The 20,219-nt window shown below is 45.3% G+C and overlaps 1 protein-coding gene across 1 annotated transcript in view; it reads left to right on the forward strand.

The window, feature by feature from the left end:
* VSTM2L (V-set and transmembrane domain containing 2 like) overlaps positions 1-2,520 on the forward strand; it is a 39,031-nt gene extending 36,511 nt beyond the window's left edge. Inside the window, exon 4 of the mRNA XM_061437552.1 lies at positions 1,133-2,520. Coding sequence (XP_061293536.1) covers positions 1,133-1,405 — 273 coding nt within the window. The 3' untranslated portion in view covers positions 1,406-2,520. The remainder of the gene's footprint in view (positions 1-1,132) is intronic.
* Positions 2,521-20,219: the final 17,699 nt, after the last annotated feature.

Consider the following 20,219-nt stretch of genomic DNA (forward strand, 5'->3'; position numbering starts at 1 on the left):
GATCACAGAGTCCCCTGTCCTCATCTAGCTTCCCCAGTGATGTATCTCATATGACTGTCCAACTGCCTTTTCCCTCTTCATTGAAAAAATTCACAGCAGCTTTATAGTTGTGGCAGATTTATTAAGAAGAGCTCTAGTCTGAAAGCTACCCACATGTCCATCAACAGATGGCTGGATAAACAGATTGCGGTATATCCATGTGATGAAATACTACACTGCAATAAAAAGGAACAAATTGAGCCAAGCAACATGAAGGAATCTCACTGATAGTATGTTGTGTGAAAGAAGACACATACAAATGAGTTCAAGAACAGGGGAAACTAGTCTAGGGTGATAAAAATCAGAGTACTAGGTAACCTAAGGGGGTGAGAATTGACAAGGAGGGGCCACTAGGCTGCACTCCAGAAGGCTGTAAACGTCCCATGCCTTGCTCTGGATGGTGGTCACACCCAGCATACATGTGAAATTTCATTAAGCTGTGTGTGCCTTATTGTATATAAACTATATTTCAATTTTAAGTAAAAATTTAAAAACCCCATCCAATAAGTAAATGAGCAAAAAGCCAAAATATGAAGACAAATATCACAGTCTTGCTCCTCCTGCACCCCACCTCCACTGGAGTGAGCTATTATTAGCATCCTGATATATTTGTGATCAGCCTTTATTTTATTTTGACAAATAAGGCTAAGAATTCACTTTGCAGTCTACCCCAGCCCTTCCCTGGGCTCTGCTTCAGAAACAACCATAGCTTTGAGGCCACACTGTATTCCCTGGTGTCTGTTTTCAAACTTGCCTGCACACAAGTCACCAAAACCAGTGTAGAGTGTTTTCGTGCCTTTCTTTGCAGAAATGACATCATAGGGCAAGAGTTTTGCAATGAGATCTTTTCACCCCATGTATCCCTGAGCTCTAATATGGCTAGTTCTAGCTTATGTTTTTTCACTGCTATGCAATATTCCACTGAATGAACTGACCAGCACCTGTTCATGTGATCTGTTGATGGACACTTAAGTTGCTTTGCTTTTCTGCTGTTGAATTCCGCAAGCCTTGATGGGAGTGTCCCTGGGGCCCCACCCGCGGAGCGGGCCCTGGATTCCAGCGGCCAAGGTTACTGTCTCTGTGTCGCCCCCAGGTGGTCAAGGTAGTGGGCAGCAACATCTCCCACAAGTTGCGCCTGTCGCGCGTGAAGCCCACGGACGAAGGCACCTACGAGTGCCGTGTCATCGACTTCAGCGACGGCAAGGCCCGGCACCACAAGGTCAAGGCCTACCTGCGGGTGCAGCCGGGGGAGAACTCCGTCCTGCACCTGCCCGAGGCCCCACCTGCCGCGCCCGCCCCGCCGCCCCCCAAGCCCGGCAAGGAGCTGCGGAAGCGCTCGGTGGACGAGGAGGCCTGCAGCGTCTAGACTGATGCCCAGCTCGCCGCCGGCCTGCCCTGCGCCCCTCTGGCTGTACCGAGTGCGCGAGGAGCCGCTGGACCGCCGGGGACGGGGCTGCCCGGGTCCAGCTCCTCCCCCTCCCCGAGACGGCCCGTGGCCCCCTCCTCAGCCCTGCGCACACCACCCCTCAGCTCAGCATGTAAGCCCCGCCCAACCCTCGCCCTTCAGACCCCCGCCACGACCTGGCTCGGAGAAGGTGGCCCGGGGCACCCAGGGGACAGCCGCCCCGGAACGCTGGGCTGGGGCACCAGGCCGGGACCGAGCCGCCCCCGTCTGTCACCAGCTTCGGTAGAGTCCAGTGTTTCGCTTTGCTTGCTTGTCTCCCATCCCGTCCCAAGCCGGGGGCCTCCCAGCCTTATTCTCCCTCCTTCCTCCCATCCCCTGCTTGGACCCCGGGGCGTGGAACGGTGACCTCTCCCAAATGTGGACTTGAATCTTCTGAGCAGAACCAGGGCCTCTGGTGAAGGAGTGAGGCACAGAGCCCCCCAGGAGAGCCGTGACCCCTTGGCCAAGTGGCTCACAGGGGCCCTGGGAGGACAGGGAGACCGCTCCCACCGCCTCCAGTCATGTTCAGCCTCCTCCCACTAAGAATCAGCCCCTTGTCCCACCCACCAGGGAGTCGGGGGACCCTGGATCTGCCCCTTCACATGGCAAGTCAGAAGGAGGGCCTTTCCCTTCTGACCCCTTGGCCCCAGGCAGAGTCTTGCACCAGCGGGACCCTTTGGAGGGTCTTCGAGGCTCTGCAGGAGCCCCCTCTGCCAGCTCCTACCATCCCAGCCCCCTCCCAGGACCCATGCCGAACCCCCCCTCAAGGGCCTGGCGCTGTTGGGAGCCAAGGGCCCCCCCATACCAAATCCTTTCACAATTCCTGAGCAGGGGGGCACCCACCCCCTTGGTGATTTGTAAATATTTCTACTGAGCCCCACACCCCCTCAGAACTGGCTGGAACCTCTGACCACCCCTCAGCGATGGAGTCGGGGGATGTGGGAGAGGCCTAGGCATTGCCTGGGGGGGTGTGGGTTACCCTGTACACATGATCCAGTCCGTGACTACCAGCCAACCTGAATAAAGCGATTTAAAAAAAAAAAAAACCCTGGGCAGTCTTTCTGGGGCATTCACGTCTGGGAACAGTGCGGCCAGGGAGGGGGAGATGGGGGGGGAGGCCAGCCCACACCGCACCTCACTCAGTCCCTTCTCACGCCTGCTCTCGGCCCCCCAAGCACAGAACGAACTCCAGTGGGGACTCAAGGAGAAAGAAAACCAGCCCTCGTCCAGCGCCAATCCAATTACCAGGCGCTCGAATGATTCTGATTTTGAGATCATTACCCATACAGAAGCGAACAAAAAACATGTTTATACTGTTTTGTGAATAAATAACTTATAAATGAAGTAAGGGTGAGTTACCAGCTCACCAGGCAACCCCAGAAAAGAACCCCCTGCCTTGCCCATGTGTCTTCCAGATTACCCCCTCTTCTCTCCCAGAGGGAACCACCACCCTAATTTTTAAGGTAATCCCATTCTCAGTGTTCTTTTTTTTTTTTTTTTTTTACAGTGTTACTACCTGTATGTATATCATCTTAAATAATATAGTTGAGTTTTGTCTACATTTTTAGAACTTTATACGCATGGAATTATACCCTATCTGTTCTTTCATACACTGCTATGTTTGTGAGATTCACCTAGATTATTTCATGTGTCTGTAATGTGTCCATTTTTATTACCGTTCGACTATCCTACAACTTATCAATTTATGCATCCATTAATACTGTTGACAAGAATCTGTGGTCCCATCTGGGTGCACTGTATTAATGGCCCTGCATGTGAGCACGTGGACTGCTCAGTTGGGAGGTTTAGGCATCCCTTTAGGGGTCTCATTTTCTCCCCAGGTATCAACACCCCCATATTACAGTTGAGGAAATGGGCTCAGAGAGGCTAAGCTATTGAAATCTGTTTTGCCAAGCTTGACTGTTCCTTCCATCATGCCCTGGGCTCTGGACTCCCCTTTGCTCATCCCAGCCAAGAGTCCTGCCCACTTCGGTCCTGCTGAGAATCTGCCTGGGGGTGTATCAGTCAAGCCTTTGTAGCCAGCATGCCCAGATGGCACCCGCTTTGTGCCCCTACAGAAACCATTGGCATCACCCACACGGAGCTTGGGGCATCTGCCTGTCCCCGAGCTCCCCTGCCAGCCAGACTGAGTGAGCTTCCTCAAGGGCAGGGTCTGGGAGCTGCTGGAATGATGACTGACGTTGGCTGAGCACTAAGTGTGCCCCAGGCACTGTGCTGACCGCCACAGCAGCCCCAAAGGGAGGCACGTATCCTCAGTTTTGAGATGAGGAAGCTGAAGTTCAGAGAAGAGCAGGCTGGCGGATGGCTGGCTGGATGAGGATGTGTATCAACGAGGCTGTAAAGCCAGCAGGGCTCGGACTGGTTACAGGATCCCCGGTCTGGACGGTCTGTGACCGATGGTCCTTTCAGGCCAGCAGTCAATGAACATGGTCCCTTCTAGAAATCCCCAAGTGCAAGGCAGGCCTGAAAAGCCCAGGTCCCTCTGGGAAGGTCTAGGGGGTACAGGCTCGTGCTAGCGTGGTAACAATTCTCATAGGCCCTGAGCGCCTATACTGCGCCAGGAAAGGACTTTTCCACAGGAAATCCTGACGCTTCAGGGGACCTCCTTTTACCTTCCCAAGAGCCTGTGTCTCATCTACAGCCCTCTCACTCTTTAGGGGAGTGCCCTCCTCCTGGGAGGGCGTTTTCTTGCTCCTCTGGGAATACAGCTCAGGGGAGAGAGAGTGCCTGGGATAGAATCCTGCCTCTGCCCATGACTGTTTCAGGACCCCGGGGAAGGTTCTTCACCTCTTTGAGTCTCAGTTTCCTTTTCTGTAAAATGGGAACACTTCCAGGGAAATGTATATGAAAATCATAATGAAGTACCACTTGATATATGCTAAGATGGCAAGGATCAAAAACACAGAGGACTTCCCTGGTGGTCTAGTGGTTAATAATGTGCTTTGCAATGCAAGGCACGCAAGCTTGATCCCTGATGGGGGAACTAAGATCCCACATGGTGCAGAGCGACTAAGCCTGAGCCACAACCAGAGAAGCCTGTGTGCTGCAGTTTGAGAAAGCCCACACGGTGCAACAAAGAGCCCGTACACCTCAAAAAAGATCAGCACAGCCACAAAAATTAATTAGTTAAAAATAAGAACACCTAATAAAAAAAGACAGAATAACAAACATTGACAGAGCTGTGGAGAAACTGGAACCCTCATACACTGCTGGTGGGAAGATAAAATGATGCAGCTCCTTGGGAAAACAGTCTGGAAGTTTCTCAGAATGTTAAACATAGAGTTACCATATGACCCAGCGATTCTACACCTAGGTATGTACCCGAGAGAACTGAAAACATATGTCCACACAAAAACCTGTGCATGAATACTCACTCATATTATTTATTCATTCATAAATAATAGCCCCAAAGTGGAAACAACCTTAATACCCATCAACTGATGAATAGATGAATAGAATGTGGTGTATCCAGACAGTGGAATATTACTGAGATTTGGCAATAAGAAAGAACCAAGTACTGATATGTGTTACACCATGGATTATTCTAAGTGATAATCAAAACGTTACTCTAAGTGAAAGAAGCCAGACACAAAGAGCTACATATTGTAGGATTCCATTTCTATGTAATATCTAGAATAGAAAAGTCTATAGAAACAGAAAGCAGACTGGTGGTCACCCGGGCTGGGTGAAAAGAGGGTGGGGACTGATTGGGTATGTGATTCTTTTTTGGGGCAATGGAATTATTTGGGGTGATGGACACACACCTCTGTAAATAAAAAAAATGAAATTTTAATATCATTCCCTCGTGGCTCAGATGGTAAAGAATCTGCCTGCAATGCAGGAGACCTGGGTTTGATCTCTGGGTTGGGAAGACCCCATGGAGGAGGGAATGGCAACCCACTCCAGTATTCTTGCCTGGAGAATCCCCATGGACAGAGGAGCCTGGCAGGCTACAGGCCATGGGGTCACAAAGAGTTGGACACAACTGAGCGACTAAGCACAGCACAGCACAGAAAATCATATACAATGTAAATCATCATAACAATTTGTATGGGCTTCCTATGTGACTCAGCTAGTAAAAAATCCGCCTGCAATGCGGGAGGCCTGGGTTTGATCCCTGGGTTGGGAAGATCTCCTAGAGAAGGGAATGGCTACCCACTCCAGTATTCTGGCCTGGAGAATTCCCTGGACTGTATAGTCTATGGGGTCGCAAAGAGTTGGACACAACTGAGTGACTTTCACTTTCTTACTTTTCACTTTACAGGGGTGAATTGTAAGGGAAATGGGATCCTCTTAACGATAGCAAAGCACCCACGTGCCCACAACAGACACTCGGGAGGCACTTGGAAAATTCTGGCTTCTGTTGATATTGCCGTGATTTTTTATGTAGAAGCCACAGCCAAATCATGCTGACCTCAGAGCAGAGCTGAGAGTGGCAGCCTACAGTACTCGGGTGGGGGATGGGGTGGTAGCAGAGAAACAGCAGCCCTGAGAGAGGGAAGTTCTTTGTTTTTTCCCCTGCCGTGCTGGGTCTTTGCTGCTGCTCACGCGCTGTCTCCAGTTGCAGCGAGTGGGGGCTACTCTCCAGTTGCAGTGCATACGCTGCTCACTGCAGTGGCTGCTCTTGTGGAACACTAACTCCAGGGCACGTGGACTCAGTAGTTGTGGTGGCCTGTGGAATCTTCCCGCACCAGGGACTGCTTTGGCAGGGGGATTCTTAACCACTGGGCCACTAGGGAAGTCTGGAGAGAGAAGTTCTTATAGGGAGTCCCCAGGCCCTGTCCTGAATGCTCAGAAACTTCCCCTCGCAACCCAAACTTAGTTGCTCCCTAGTAGAAGAGTAGCCCGGGGCGGGTGCTTGTTGTAAACTCAGAACTCCAGGCCCCTCTTGACCTTCAGACCCATGGCACCCACCTCGATGGTTAGTGCCCCCTCATGCTCCTGGGCGACTCTAGCCCTGGCCCAGCTCCCTCGGTCTCCGAGGCCCTGAATCCTGGCCCAGTCCCCACGCATCCTGCCTGCCCAGCTGCCCTCAGGGGCAGACCCTCTCAGGGCTCCCCTGTCAACTCTACTTCAGAACTTCCCTTTCCGCTCCCTGCTGGGTGGGAATGGGAGAAACTGACAGCAAAGTATCAGGCCTCTGCACCCCACCCCAGTTCTTGCTCCTTCACCCCAGGATTCAGAGTGGGAGGCACGGATGCCCCATTTCAGAAGGATTAGAGAGAGTTCAGTGAGTTTCAGTCAGGGATTGGACCCTCCCAGCACAGGGCAGGACTGACTGCCCTCTGAGCCCCTAGTAAGTGCTGGCTGTGAGATCAGCTAAGCAGACAGCCAGGGACCTCGCAGAATCATCCGAGCAGTTCAGTGAAGACCAGCGTGGGGCAGGGATGCTGGAGGCCTGGTCCAGGGGGAGGAGGAAGGAACTCATGAGCCCTGTTAGGGACCCTGAGGATGGGCGAGGTGCCCTGCCCTCTTGGGGCCCACACATCACCTAAACCCAGGGCCATCTGAGTCACGGGAGCTTGTGAACCATCCAGGATTGGGGCTGAGTAACTCTAGAGTGGAGTCCAGGAATAAGTACGTCCACCAGAAATTTTGGAGGGGTTATTTATTTTTGGCTGTGCTGGGTCTTCGTTGATGGGTGCTGCTTTCTCCAGGGGTGGTACAGGGGCTTCTCATCGTCGTGGCTTCTCTTATGGAGCACAAGCTTCCGTAGTTGCGGTTCACAGGCTCCAGAGCACAGGCTCAGTGGTTGTGGTGCAGGGGCTTAGCTGTCCTGCACCATGTGGGGTCTTCCTGGACCAGGGATCAAAGGATCAAACTGGAGTCCCCTGCGCTGGCAGGCAGATTCTTAACCACTGGACCACCGGGGAAGTCCTCATCCAACAGGATTCTGATGGAGGTGGCCAGAGGAGTATAGTTGGAGATGTAATGCGCTATGTGATTCTTTAAAGAAACAAACATGTATAACTTAAAAAAATAATACATTTTTTTTATAAGGGTGGGTGTTTGTTTCACTTAACCGCATGCCACATACAGACCTATCTCATTTTTGCTGCTCGCTGGAGAGTATTTCAACAGAGGATGTACCACAGTTACCCTGACCACTCTCCTCCTGATGGGCATCTAAGTTATTTCTAATGATTTACTATTACAGGTAATGATCACCCGAGTATGGCTCTGTGAACAGCGTGGCACTCTCAGGGTATTTCAGAGTGTGTGGGAAATCCTTAAACATGAAATTGCTAGCACCAGATATTCTATCAAATTGCTCCCCCCAAGCCACCTTAAAAAAAAACTTCTTTTGGAATAAGTAATAAGGGCACAGGATATGAATGTTAAAAGTTCAAGAGTATTTATAGAGAATTACATTCTATTTCCACTTATCCACCATTTCCCAATTCTTCCTGGAAACAATTACCATTATGAGGAAGCTCTTTTTAAAGAAAATATTTGTTTATTTAACTGAGTGGGATCTCAGTTGTGGCACATGGGATCTTTCATTGCTTGGGCTCTTTGTTGCGATTCACGGGCTTCTCTAGTTTCAGCACATGGGCTCAGTTGCCCCTAGGCATGTGGGATCTTAGTTCTCTGATCAGGGACTGAACCCGAGTCCCCTGCTTTGGAAGGCAGATTCTAAACCACTGAACCACCAAGGAAGTCTCCCCATTAGTAATTTCTTACTCTCCTTCCAGTTACATTTGTGTGCATGTGTGTGTGTTAAAATACTTGAATGATATAATGTGATATACACAGGTCTGAATCTTGCTTTTTCCACCTAACAATCTACCTTCATGATGGTTCCACATGGGTTTTTTATTGGCTGTAGAATAGCCCATTATGTGGATGAACCATGATTTATGTAGTCAGTCCCCTAGCATGGAACATTGAGGTTGCTTTCAATCTTGTGCTATCATAAACAATGTTTATTGTGAATTTCCCAGAGTATAAATCTGTGCATCCATATGCAAATATATCTGTAGGATAAATATTTAGAAGTTAGAATTGCTGATTCAAAGAGTTTCTGCATTTTTAATTTTGGTAAATATTACAAAATTGATCTCCGCAGAAGCTGGGCCAACTTACACACCCACAAGCTGTATACGTGAGAGAGAGGCCCTATTTCCTGATTCCCCCCATGTCACCAACACTTTTATCAAATATTTTGATCCTGATTAGTCTGTTGGCTAAAACAGGATCTCGTGGTGGTTTAAATTTTCATTTTCCTTATGAGTGAAACTGAGCATCTTTTTGCTTAAGAACCATTTGTATTCCCTTTCTGTGAACAAACAGTTCATAATCCTTGCCCATTTTTCTATTTTTTTTTTCTTGGTTGTCGTACTATTGATTTGCAGGAGTTCTTTGTGCAATGATTGGCAAATATTTTTGTCAGTCTTTATTTATTTGTCTTTTGGCTTTGTTTTTGCTGTTCTTTTCTCCCAAGTAAATTTTTCAAAAATTTGCTAAGTACCTTATATTTGTTAATCTGTATCAATCTATTAATAAGATTAGTCTATTAATCTTTATGTCTATGAAGCATTATTTTGTCATTTCTGTATTGTTTCATGTCTATGAATGTAAATTTTACCCTTCAGGAATTCAAATTGCTTCAAAGTATGAGGTAAGGCTCCCGTTTTATTTTCCTCTAGATGTCTATCACTTATCTCAACACTATTTTTCCCCCACTAATTTGAAGTGCCATCATTATCATATATCTGGACCATTTCACAACTTTCTTTTCTACCCCCTGGCCTCATTCATGGGTCAATACTTTACTGTTTCAATTATTATGGCTTTATAACATATTTTGATATATTCTAAGCCTGTTTCCTACTTCCCTTTTTGTTTAATTTTTGTTTCTAGAACTTCCATGGATTCTTCTTTGCTTTTCCATGTGAACTTTAGAATCAACTTGTCTAGTTAAAAAGAATTTGATTGTTATTTTAGTTGGATCAGGAAAATTTATAAATTAACATGACCAGAACTTACATTTTATGACAACATCTTCCTATAGTATCTCAACACTCCCCACCAAGACTTCCCTGATGGTCCAGTGGTTAGGGCTTCACCTTCCAATGCAGAGGGTGTGGGTTGGCTCCCTCGTGGAGGAGCTAAAATCCCAGATCCCACATGCCTCTCTGCCCAAAAACCAAAACATAAAACAGAAACAATATTGTAACAAGTTCAACAAAGAGCTTAAAAATGGTCCACATCAAAAAAGCTTTAAAAAATAATGATAAAAAAATACTGCTCTCCCTGGTAATATCCTCTCATTTTGTCTAGGACTTCTTTTGTCTGCTTTTATAAAGACTACTTAAAAACGAATGGATTTTTCTGCCTGCCCCCCAAAATATTCCACATCCCACAGAGCGACTAAGCCCATGCGCCACAGCTACTGAGCCCACACGCTGCAAGTACTGAAGCCCACGGGCCTAGAGCCCGTTAAGAGTTAAGTTAACTTAAGAAGTGCGCGGAGTTAAGAAGCCTGCGCACTGCAACTAGAGAAAGCCTGAGGGCCTCAGTGAAGACCCAGTGTAGCCAGAAATAAATAAATGAAAATTTGTAAGGGGTGGGATATCACGTGTGCATAGCAAGTGGTCTGAAAAGATATCCACTGAGCTGAGAGCTGTGGTCACTTCTAAGGATTGGGATAAAAGGGATATATTCCAGGGGGCTGAATAGCTGTACCTTGAAATACATACAAACATGTAAAGAAAACTGACCAAGAAACAAAAGTAAATAAAATGAGGCGAATGTAAGATGTCAAGGGTGACAGCTATCCTAGTATGTCTGAGTCCCCTTGACATTTCTTCCTCCAGTATTATACTTCCAGAAGAAGCCCTTGCTGACTCTACATGGAGCATACCCTGGAGAAAGGTTCACACTCACTCCTCCTCTACATTACTCTCCCACCCTCTTCCCACTCTCACTTCTTTTCTTTGCTTGTTAGTCCTGATTTAGTTTATTTTTCATTTTCTAAACTGTTTATCTATTTATTTGGCTGTGTCGGATCTTCACTGAGACATGGAAGCTTCTCTAGTTGCCACTTGGGCTCAGTAGTCGCAGTGTGGGGCTTAGTTGTTCTACAGCATGTGGGATCTTAGTTCCCCAACCAGGGATTGAACCCACGTCCCCCGCATTGGAAGGCACATTCTTAACCCCTGGACCACCAGGGAAGTCCCTCTTCCTGATTTAGTGCAGATATTCACACTCCTTTGAAGCCACTTGTCTCAGTAAAGACTTAGCCATTCCCAGACTCAGTAAAAAGTAGAGACATCATTTTGCCGACAAAGGTCCGTATACTCAATGCTATGGTTTTTCCAGTAGTCATGTATGGATGTTGGAGTTGGACCATAAAGAAAGCTGAGCACTGAAGAATTGATGCTTTCAAATTATGGTGCTGAAGAAGACTCTTGAGAATCCTTTGGACAGCAACAAGATCAAACCAATCAAGGCTAAAGGAAATCAACCCTGAATATTCGCTGGAAGGACTGATGCTGAAGCTGAAGCTCCAGTACTTTGGCCACCTGATGCGAAGAGCCAACTCACTGAAAAAAAACCCTGAAGTTGGGAAAGATGAGGGCAGGAGGAAAAGGGGCGACAGAGGATGAGTTGGTTGGATGGCTTCATCGACTCAATGGACATGAGTTTTGAGCAAATTCCAGGAGATAGTGAAGGACAGGGAAGCCTGGTGTGCTGCAGTCCATGGGGTCGCAAAGAGTTGGACACGACTGAGCGATTGAACAACAACAACAGCATGACTCAGAATACAAATCTTACTTAATCCAAGCTACAGGCTCTTAATGTGGAGTCCACAGACCTCTCTTGTCAAGGGTCTGTGGATGGAATGCTTGAGATTCACACTCTTTCACTGGGAAAAAAAGAAAAAAACGATGTCTTTCTTTGCATTAAACTCCAACTGAAATTTAGCATTTCCTTCTATTACAAATGTAAGCAACAAACCGCAGTATCATTAGCAGTAACTTGTGACTTTGTCACCAATGGAAATCACAAATATTTTCGTATCACAAAACAGTTATTACAGGTACCTCAGAAAATTGTTTACCTTCATCGCTACTTAAAAATTATGGTTGTTATTAGATTTTGCTGCTAGATTTTGTTATTTAGTGCACTAGTCAAGAAGCAATTTAATTCTTAAATCACTTTAAAAATATAATTTTGAAAACTGTATTTCAATACAATTGATTTCTTTTGTAATCCTGTCATTTTTATTCTATGAGGTTAAGTACAGTATTCAGGAAAGGGGTCCCTAGGCTTCACCAAAGGGGTCCTTGGCACAGAAGAGGTGGATTAACTCTGGCCTATGCCAAAGTTAGAGCTGGAGACTAGTTTAGGAAAGGTCACGTGACCTGGTATGTCACGTTCACAATGAGATGCAAGCGGCCACCTGATGGAGGGAGAGGGAAGTCCCTCTGCGGAAAGGTTTCTTAAGAGGAGACACAGGGAAGTCATACTTTCTTCCTCTGCTACTTAGTGTCTGAGCATGTAAGCTGGGAATATATCCCACCACTGGACAGCCATGTGGAGAGCAGCTGATACACTTGAGATGCAAAAGACTGATGGGAGAAGACTGGGTCTTTGATCCAGTGGATTAGCCAGATAGGAACCTCTAGACTCCTGTTACTGATCAATAAATCACTTCTCATTCAAGCTGTTGTGCAAGTTGCATTTTATCTGCAGATAAGGGCACGTTCTCTAATCTACATGCTCTCTTTATTCTGCCGCGTTTCCCACACTTGGTCCTAACCATCACTGAGGTAACATGGAAGATCAGATCTTCCATCTGATCCCTATTTTTAGACTGGTCAGATCTTCTTTCCTTGAGGCTGAACATCTTCAAGTCCTTCAACGGAACTTGTGCGTAGTTTTGAGACCTTTATATACCACTAACAGGTATGTCTATCCAGATCACTGGTTCTCAAACTTTGGCATGTGTTGGAATCATGCTAAGGTTTGTTAGTCGCTCAGTCGAGTCCAACTCCTTGCTACCCCATGGCCTATACCCCACCAGGCTCCTCTGTCCCTGGAATTCTCCAGGCAAGAATACTGGAGTGGGTAGCCATTCGCTTCTCCAGGGGATCTTCCCAACCCAGGAAATGAACCCGGGTCTCCTGCATTGCAGGCAGATTCTTTTACCATCTGACCCATCAGGGAACATTAGCTTACTAAAACATACATTTCTAGGTTCCACCCCCAGAGCTTCAGATTCAGTAGGGCTGGAGCGAATTCCAGTAATTGGCATTTTCTAAAAAATTCCCAGATGATGCTGATGCTGTTGGACTTGGGGACCACAGTTTGAAAACCACTGATCTAGTTTGCTGTAAAAACATGGCTTTCAAAAGTGAAACTGCTACTCAAAGTGGGATCTAGTTAGTGCTAACAGAGCAGAGCTGGTATCTCCCTCAATACCAATAGCACACTCCTATTATTGCAGCTCAAATTACAAACTGCTTTTTCATACTGTTGAACTCTGTGTCACCAGAACTCTGAAACTTGTATCATTCATCTGACTCCTAAAGTCAAAGTGAGTATTAGCTGCTCAGTTATGTCCGAATCTTTGCAACCCCATGAACTGTAGCCTGCCAGGATCCTCTGTCCATGGGATTCTCCAGGCAAGAATACTGGAGTGGATTGCCATTTCCTTCTCCAGAGGATCTTCCCAACCCAAGGATTGAACCTGCATCTCCTGCATTGCAGGCAAATTCTTTACTGTCTGGCTCCTAAACTCTCTCCCTATTCTTTGTCAAATGCCTATTGTATGTCAAATGCTTTAAGGAGTTATTTAATTCTCACGACAACCCTTGAAACGGGCAGCTATTTCTTTTGGGGCAACTGGTGCTCAGAGAAATAAAGAAAAACAATTCCTGAGATCACCTAGCTGGTAAATAAATGAGGCACCTAGTATTTGAGGCTGGGTTATAGAACTCTACAATTAAGAACTCTCCTCCTGCTTAACAGCACCAATTAATCAGCTGCCCTTTGGGGCCCAAGACAAATTTACCTAATTGTGCCTCATCTAGCTCATTTCTCTTTCTTGTCTACATGGTCATCAAATGTGATTTTTGTCAAATGCCCCAGGTTTCTTGAGCCTCCAATATCTCCTTCACCTATAACTCAACCCTTTGACTGCCCTCACTTCTCACAAAGAGAAGGAGGTTTGCTGAGTTGCATTTGGAGCCATATGAGTTTGGTTTCTGAAAGTGTTAACTGTGGGCACTTTTAAATAAAGGCCATTTTTCTAGGCTTCAGCTACATAAATGTTCCAATTTAATATGCAAATGTACCACAAGTGATTTAGGATGTGCTGGGCCTTTATTGTTCTACTTGCAGTTATGTTGATTTAGCCCAGAGCTGTATACTTAATAATTTAGTAAGCGACATTACTTTTCAATCTCCTTTGTCCTCATGCCTCACCCTTTTTTACATTAAGGGACTTAGGCCTGTGTGCAGATTTAGTTTAATGAACAATGAATCCTTGAGTAAGTGTAGTGGCAAAAGGACTCCCTTGAAATGCTAGGAAAAGTTCATGAGTTTTCACTTTCTTGATGGGATTCTTCATTTTATCATAAATATCATGACTCAGTTTATCCCTGCTACTGCTGAGTCACTTCAGTCGTGTCCAACTCTGTGCGACCCCATAGACAGCAGCCCACCAGGCTCCCCTGTCCCTGGGATTCTCTAGGCAAGAATACTGGAGTGGGTTGCCATTTCCTTCTCCAATGCATGAAGGTGAAAAGTGAAAGTGAAGTCGCTCAGTCCTGTCCGACTCTGAGCGACCCCATGGACTGTAGCCTACTAGCCTCCTCCGTCCACGGGATTTTCCAGGCAAGAGTACTGGAGTGGGGTGCCATCGCCTTCTCCACAGTTTATCCCTAGGAGTCCTTTTTTGCATTATATTCTATTTTGCTGATATTAGCATTCTTAGATGAGTTTTCTTGGTTACTATTTGCCTGTGATATCTGTTTCTTTTGGGATATTTCTGTGTCATTGTCTTAGGTATATCTCTTATACAAAGCTGATGCTGGATTTTGATTCTTTTAAAAATCTCATGGTCTCTGTCTTTAATAGATAAGTTTAATCCACTTACATTTATTGTGATTACTGACTTATTTAGACTTATTTTCTACCATCTTATTTTCAGTGTATTTTTGTGTGTGTTTTCTATTAACATGACACTTTTGGGGGAGGGGAATGCATAGGGTTACTTTAATGTTTTTCTTTTTTGAATTTTGATGGATAGCATTCTTTAGCACTCCATCCTTTATCTTCCTCACTGATTTGAAAGCTGTGTATCACATTTCTTTTACTATTTCAAAAATTTTTAAAAATATTTATTTATATTTGTGTTTTGGCTGTGTCAGGTCTTAGTTGCAGCACGTGGGATCTTCCTTGACGCATGCAGATCTTTTGTTGTGGTGTGAGGGCTTCTCTAGTTGTGGTTGGGGGTTTAGTTGCCCCACAGCATGTGGGATCTTAGTTCCCTGAGCAGGAATTGAACCCACATCCCCTGCATTGGGAGGTGAATTTTCAACCACTGGATCACCAAGGAAATCCCTGATTTAATTTTTTAACATCCTTAAGTATATATTTTCCTAACAGCGTTAATATAAAGTTTTTCAGTATCTTTATTTTCCTCTTGACAAGACAACCCCTCTAACACCGTCTAACTATGAGCTGAATTATCCCCCATTGCATCATCCTCGTTAGAATGTTAGTTCCACTGTTCATCACAGAAATTATAGTATCAGAAATTATTTAGATTCACCAGTATACTTGACCAATTTCTGCACTTAATGTTTTCCTTCTTTCACTTTCCCTTCTGCTGAAGTACATGCTTTAATACTCAGGTGGTACAGGTGGTAAGAGTACAGGTGGTAAACTCTCAATCTACGAAAAGATCTGTAATTTGATTTCCTTTTTCAGTGTTCATCTGGCTGTGTATTGAGGTAGCCTGATCCAATTTTACCCTCTGCATGATCTGGATATTATTTCTCTGTTTCTGTCATCTATTGCTGTTGATGAGAAATCTGCTGTGAGCTCAACTGGGTTTCCTTTGTAGGCACTTTGTCTTTATTCTCTTAAATCTTAAGATTTTTCTCTTTATCTTTGACATTCTACTCTACCATTACGATGGTTCTGGTTGAGATTCTTTGGGGGTGAGGGGGGCAGTCACACTGTGAAGCTTGCAGGACCTTAGTTCTTTGACTAGGGATTGAATCCAGGCTCCTGCGGTGAAAGCATCCAGTGCTAACCCACTGGACCATCAGGGAATTCCTGAGATTTTTAGCCATTCTATTTAGCACATGGTAAGTGTTTTTCATCTGAGGACTTTTGTTTTGATTCTGAAATATTCTAGTCACCATCTCTTAAATGTTATATCTCCATTATACCTTTGCATTCTATCCTTCTAGAATTTCTGTTACACATATGTTGGACTCTTTCTATGTGCTCACTATGTCTTAAATATTCTTTTCTATTTTCCACTTCTTTATCTCTCTGTGCTGCTTTCTGGGTGAATTACTCAGGAATATCTTTCAAACCTAGGGTTTCCCAGGTGGCTCAGTGGTAAAGAATCTGCCTGCAGTGCAGGAGATGAGGGTTTGATTTCTGGGTGGGGAAGATCCCCTGGAGGTGGAAATGGCAACCCTCTCCAGTATTCTCGCCTGGAAAAATCCATGGAGAGAGAAGCCTGGCAGGCTACAGTCTATGGGGTTGCACGAGTTGGATGCAACTGAGGACTCATGCACGCATCTTTTGATATACTAATTGTGGCTTCAACTGTGTTTTATTTAGAATGTATCCCATTTGAATTCACTTCAATAATGATACTTTTCATTTCTAGGATTTCTAATTGTTTCTTTTTCACATTAGCAGTTAATTGTTTGTCTTTGTTTTGTAACATGTTTTTACATGTTATTCATTCCTTTACTTGTTGGGGGCTTCCCCAGTGGCTCAGTAAAGAATCTGCCTGCAATACAGGAGACCTGGGTTTGGGCCCTGGGTCAGGAAGATCTCCTGGAGAAGGAAATGGCAACCCACTTCAGTATTCTTGCCTGGAGAATTCCACGAACAGAGGAGCCTGGCAGGGTACAATCCATGGTGTCACAAAGAGTTGGACATGATTGAGCAACTAACACTTACCTTTGTTAGGATCCTAAACCTTTAATGGATTTTTCAGATTGCTTTATTACTGGCACTTTTCATGAGCAAATTCATCTCTTAAGAGTTGAGTTTGTCGGTTGTTGGTTTACTTCAAGTGCTTTAGAATTTTGGTTTGCAAGCTTGTTTTGAAGAGGAATCTTTATGCTCATTTTCTCTCTCTGCATTTGTCTAAATCCCCATCTAGTCTCAAACTGTGCTTCCTACTGGAGCTTAGGATTCCCAGATTTCAGTGCTATCTGAGATGTCACAGATACAGTTAATGAGTCAAGGTGGCATGGTTCAGTTTCTAATTGCCAGACCGGCTGTTCCCCTCATTACCTAAGATATGGATTCAAGCAAGAGTCTGATATGCTATCTCTACTTCTTGAAGAATCCTTTTGGTCTTGAATTCCTGATCACTTCTGCCTGTTTCCAGATCCAGGGCTTGGCAGGTCTATTCCCTTATCTTTGTGAATGTGGTTATGTAATTTTATTTATTTAAAAATATAATTTATCTGTTGCTGCAGTATATAAACAGGTTATCTTTCCTCACTAATTTATGGATAATATGGTTGAATTCTCTTTTGTCATGGACTTCCCTGGCGGTCCAGTGGTTAAGAATCTGCCTGCCAAAACAGCGGACAGGGTTCTATCCCTGGTCTGGGAAGATCCCACACTGTGCAAGGCAACTCAGCCCATGCACAAATACTGAACCCACATGCCACAATTACTGAAGCGTGCATAGTCTAGAGTCTGTGCTCCACAACAAGAGAAGCCACCGAAATGAGAAGCCCACACACTGCAACTAGAGGGTTGTCGCAACTAGAGAAAGCCCACGCACAGCAACAGAGACCCAGCACAGCCGACAGGAAGTCAAATAAATACAAATTTAAAAATATTTCTTATGTCAGTTTTATTGAGGTATATATGACTAATGTATTAATAGAATAAAAGCATCCATTTAAAGTGTATAACTTGATACAGTCATAAAGTCACCATTATATGATAAACATATACAGTATATAATCAAGAATAATTTCATGAACCCCAAAACTTCTTTTGTACCCCTTTGCTATCAATCCCCTTCTCCAAACTGCAGCCCCAGGTAACCAGTCATCTACTTTCTATACATTGGTTTTCCCTTTCCTAGAATTTCATATAAATTGAATCAGACAGTATATTCTCTTTTGTGGTTGGCTAGTCCCACAAAGCATAGTGATTTTGAGATTTATCCAGGTTGTGTATGCTACTACTTCATTTGTTTCTATTGTTGAGTAATATTCTGTTGTATGGATATATCACCATTTGCTTATCCACTCTCCTATTGATGGACATTTGGGTTGTTTCTGGCTGGAGCCATTATATATAAATCTGCCATGGACATTCATACACAAATCTTTGTGTGGACACATTTTCACTTCTTTTGGGTAAATACCTGAATGTGATTGCTGGGCAGCAAAGTAAGTGTATGTCTGGAAACTTCCAAACTGTTTTTCAAAGTGGCTACACCATTTTGCATTCCCATCTGCAATATATGAGCATTCTGATTGAGGAGCAGGTTATTTTTAAAGCGTGAACTCAATGCCATCTTCACTGTAGGTGACTGTAAAAACACTACCCCGAGCTATAAAATGTCAGGAATGGTAATGAAGGCTCTGTGAGGGCCCAGACTTTCAGTGCCCTGCTGTGTCCCCTGTGCCTCGCACAGGTCTCGAGGTCCATGGCATGCACTCAATAAGTGAATCGATGAACAAAGATCTGTCCCTGACAGGCACTGACAGCTTTTAAGGGTTGGGTCAAAGTTTGGACTGTATCTCATTTAAACAAAAGAAGTGTTTTGGAGCCCTGTTTTCTCCTTCCCTAAATATCACAAGACCCTTGTTTTGAACTAGTTGGCATTTCTAATTACTGTGGGACCTACCGTCCCTTTGGCCAGATATCTCTTCATAGCCCAAGACGGCCACTCCACCTCCCAACACTGGGTCTGCATTTCAGCCAGGAGGAAGGGGGAAAAGGGAGAGAGGGGCACACAGCCTCTCTTTAAGTATGTTTGCTTGAAGTTGAAGATCATTTCTGCTTCTCTATCATAGTCACATGGCCACATCTGGCTCAAAGGAGATGGGAAAGGGTGACCTTTATTCTGACCAGCTGTGTGCCTAGATAAATAGCAGGGTTCTTTTGTTTAGAAGAAGGGGAGGTTAATTATTGATGACTTCTAGAAGGCCCTACTCTGAGCCTGCCTCTGTCCTGAACTCTAGGCACTCTGAGTTTAATATACTATCTTAGTAGGAAAATACAATTATTCCTCAAAATCAAAGAGAACCTTTTAATTCACTACACAAAAGGAAGCCAGGCTGGTGGGTAAGGAGGTGTCTCACTCAGCACTTCCAAACTCCCACCCACTACCACCAGATCAGCCACGGTAGCTTCTCCCTCAAGGTTTTCTGCTCCAGCTACAGGGGATGAGAGTGGGGTGGGGAGCAGCTGAAGGGTGGTCCATTCAGAGAAGGGGGAGTTAATAATGGCATCTGTAGACAGACCCACACTGTTGACCACCCTGGGACCTGAGTGGCTGCCTTCTGGTGGCCTACCTGAGGAATCTCTAATGGGCCCACTGGCAGAGCTAGGTGCAGAGAGCTGGGTCCACTTGGCTGTCCCTCCCATAATCCATCAGACTTGATGTCCAGGAAACAGCAGCCTACAGACAGTAGGGCATATCCCAGAGTTGTGTGTCCAATATAATAGCCATTAGCCACACATATTTTTTCATAATATTTTATTTATTTATTTTTAATAGGAGGATAATTGCTTTACATTGCTGTATTCATTTCTGCTGTACAATGTGAATCAGCTATATGTATATGTACATCCCCATCCCTCTTGAGCCTCCCTCCCACCCCCTACCCGATCCCACCCATCTAGGTCGTCACAGAGCATAGGGCTGAGCTCCCGGTGTCATGCAGCAGCTTCCCACTAGCTGTCTATTTCACACATCATGGCGTACATATGTCAATACCACTCTCTCAGTTCGTTCCCCCGTCTCCTGCCCCCACCGTGTCCACGAGTCCATTCTCCACATCTGTGTCTCTGTCCCTGCCCTGCAAATAGGCTCCTGTGTGCCATTTCTCTAGATTCCGTATATATGCACTGCTGCTAAGTTGCTTCAGTCGTGTCCGACTCTGTGCGACCCCATAGACGGCAGCCCTCCAGGCTCCCCTGTCCCTGGGATTCTCCAGGCAAGAACACTGGAGCGGGTTGCCATTTCCTTCTCCAATGCATGAAAGTGAAACGTGAAACTGAAGTCGCTCAGTTGTGTCCGACTCTTAGCGACCTCATGGACTGCAGCCTCCCAGGCTCCTCCGTCCATGGGATTTTCCAGGCAAGAGTACTGGAATAGGGTGCCGTCACCTTCTCCAATATATGCACTGTGTCCACAGAGCACTTGCAATGTGGTTGGTACAACTGGGGGACTTAATATTTTATTAGTTCAGATGTAAATAAATACATGTGAAAGGAACGAATCTGAGTTGGTTGTAGTGAGGTGGATGAACCT

This window comes from Bos javanicus, chromosome 13 (genome assembly GCF_032452875.1).
Source record: "Bos javanicus breed banteng chromosome 13, ARS-OSU_banteng_1.0, whole genome shotgun sequence".
NCBI classification, from domain to species: Eukaryota; Metazoa; Chordata; class Mammalia; order Artiodactyla; family Bovidae; genus Bos; species Bos javanicus.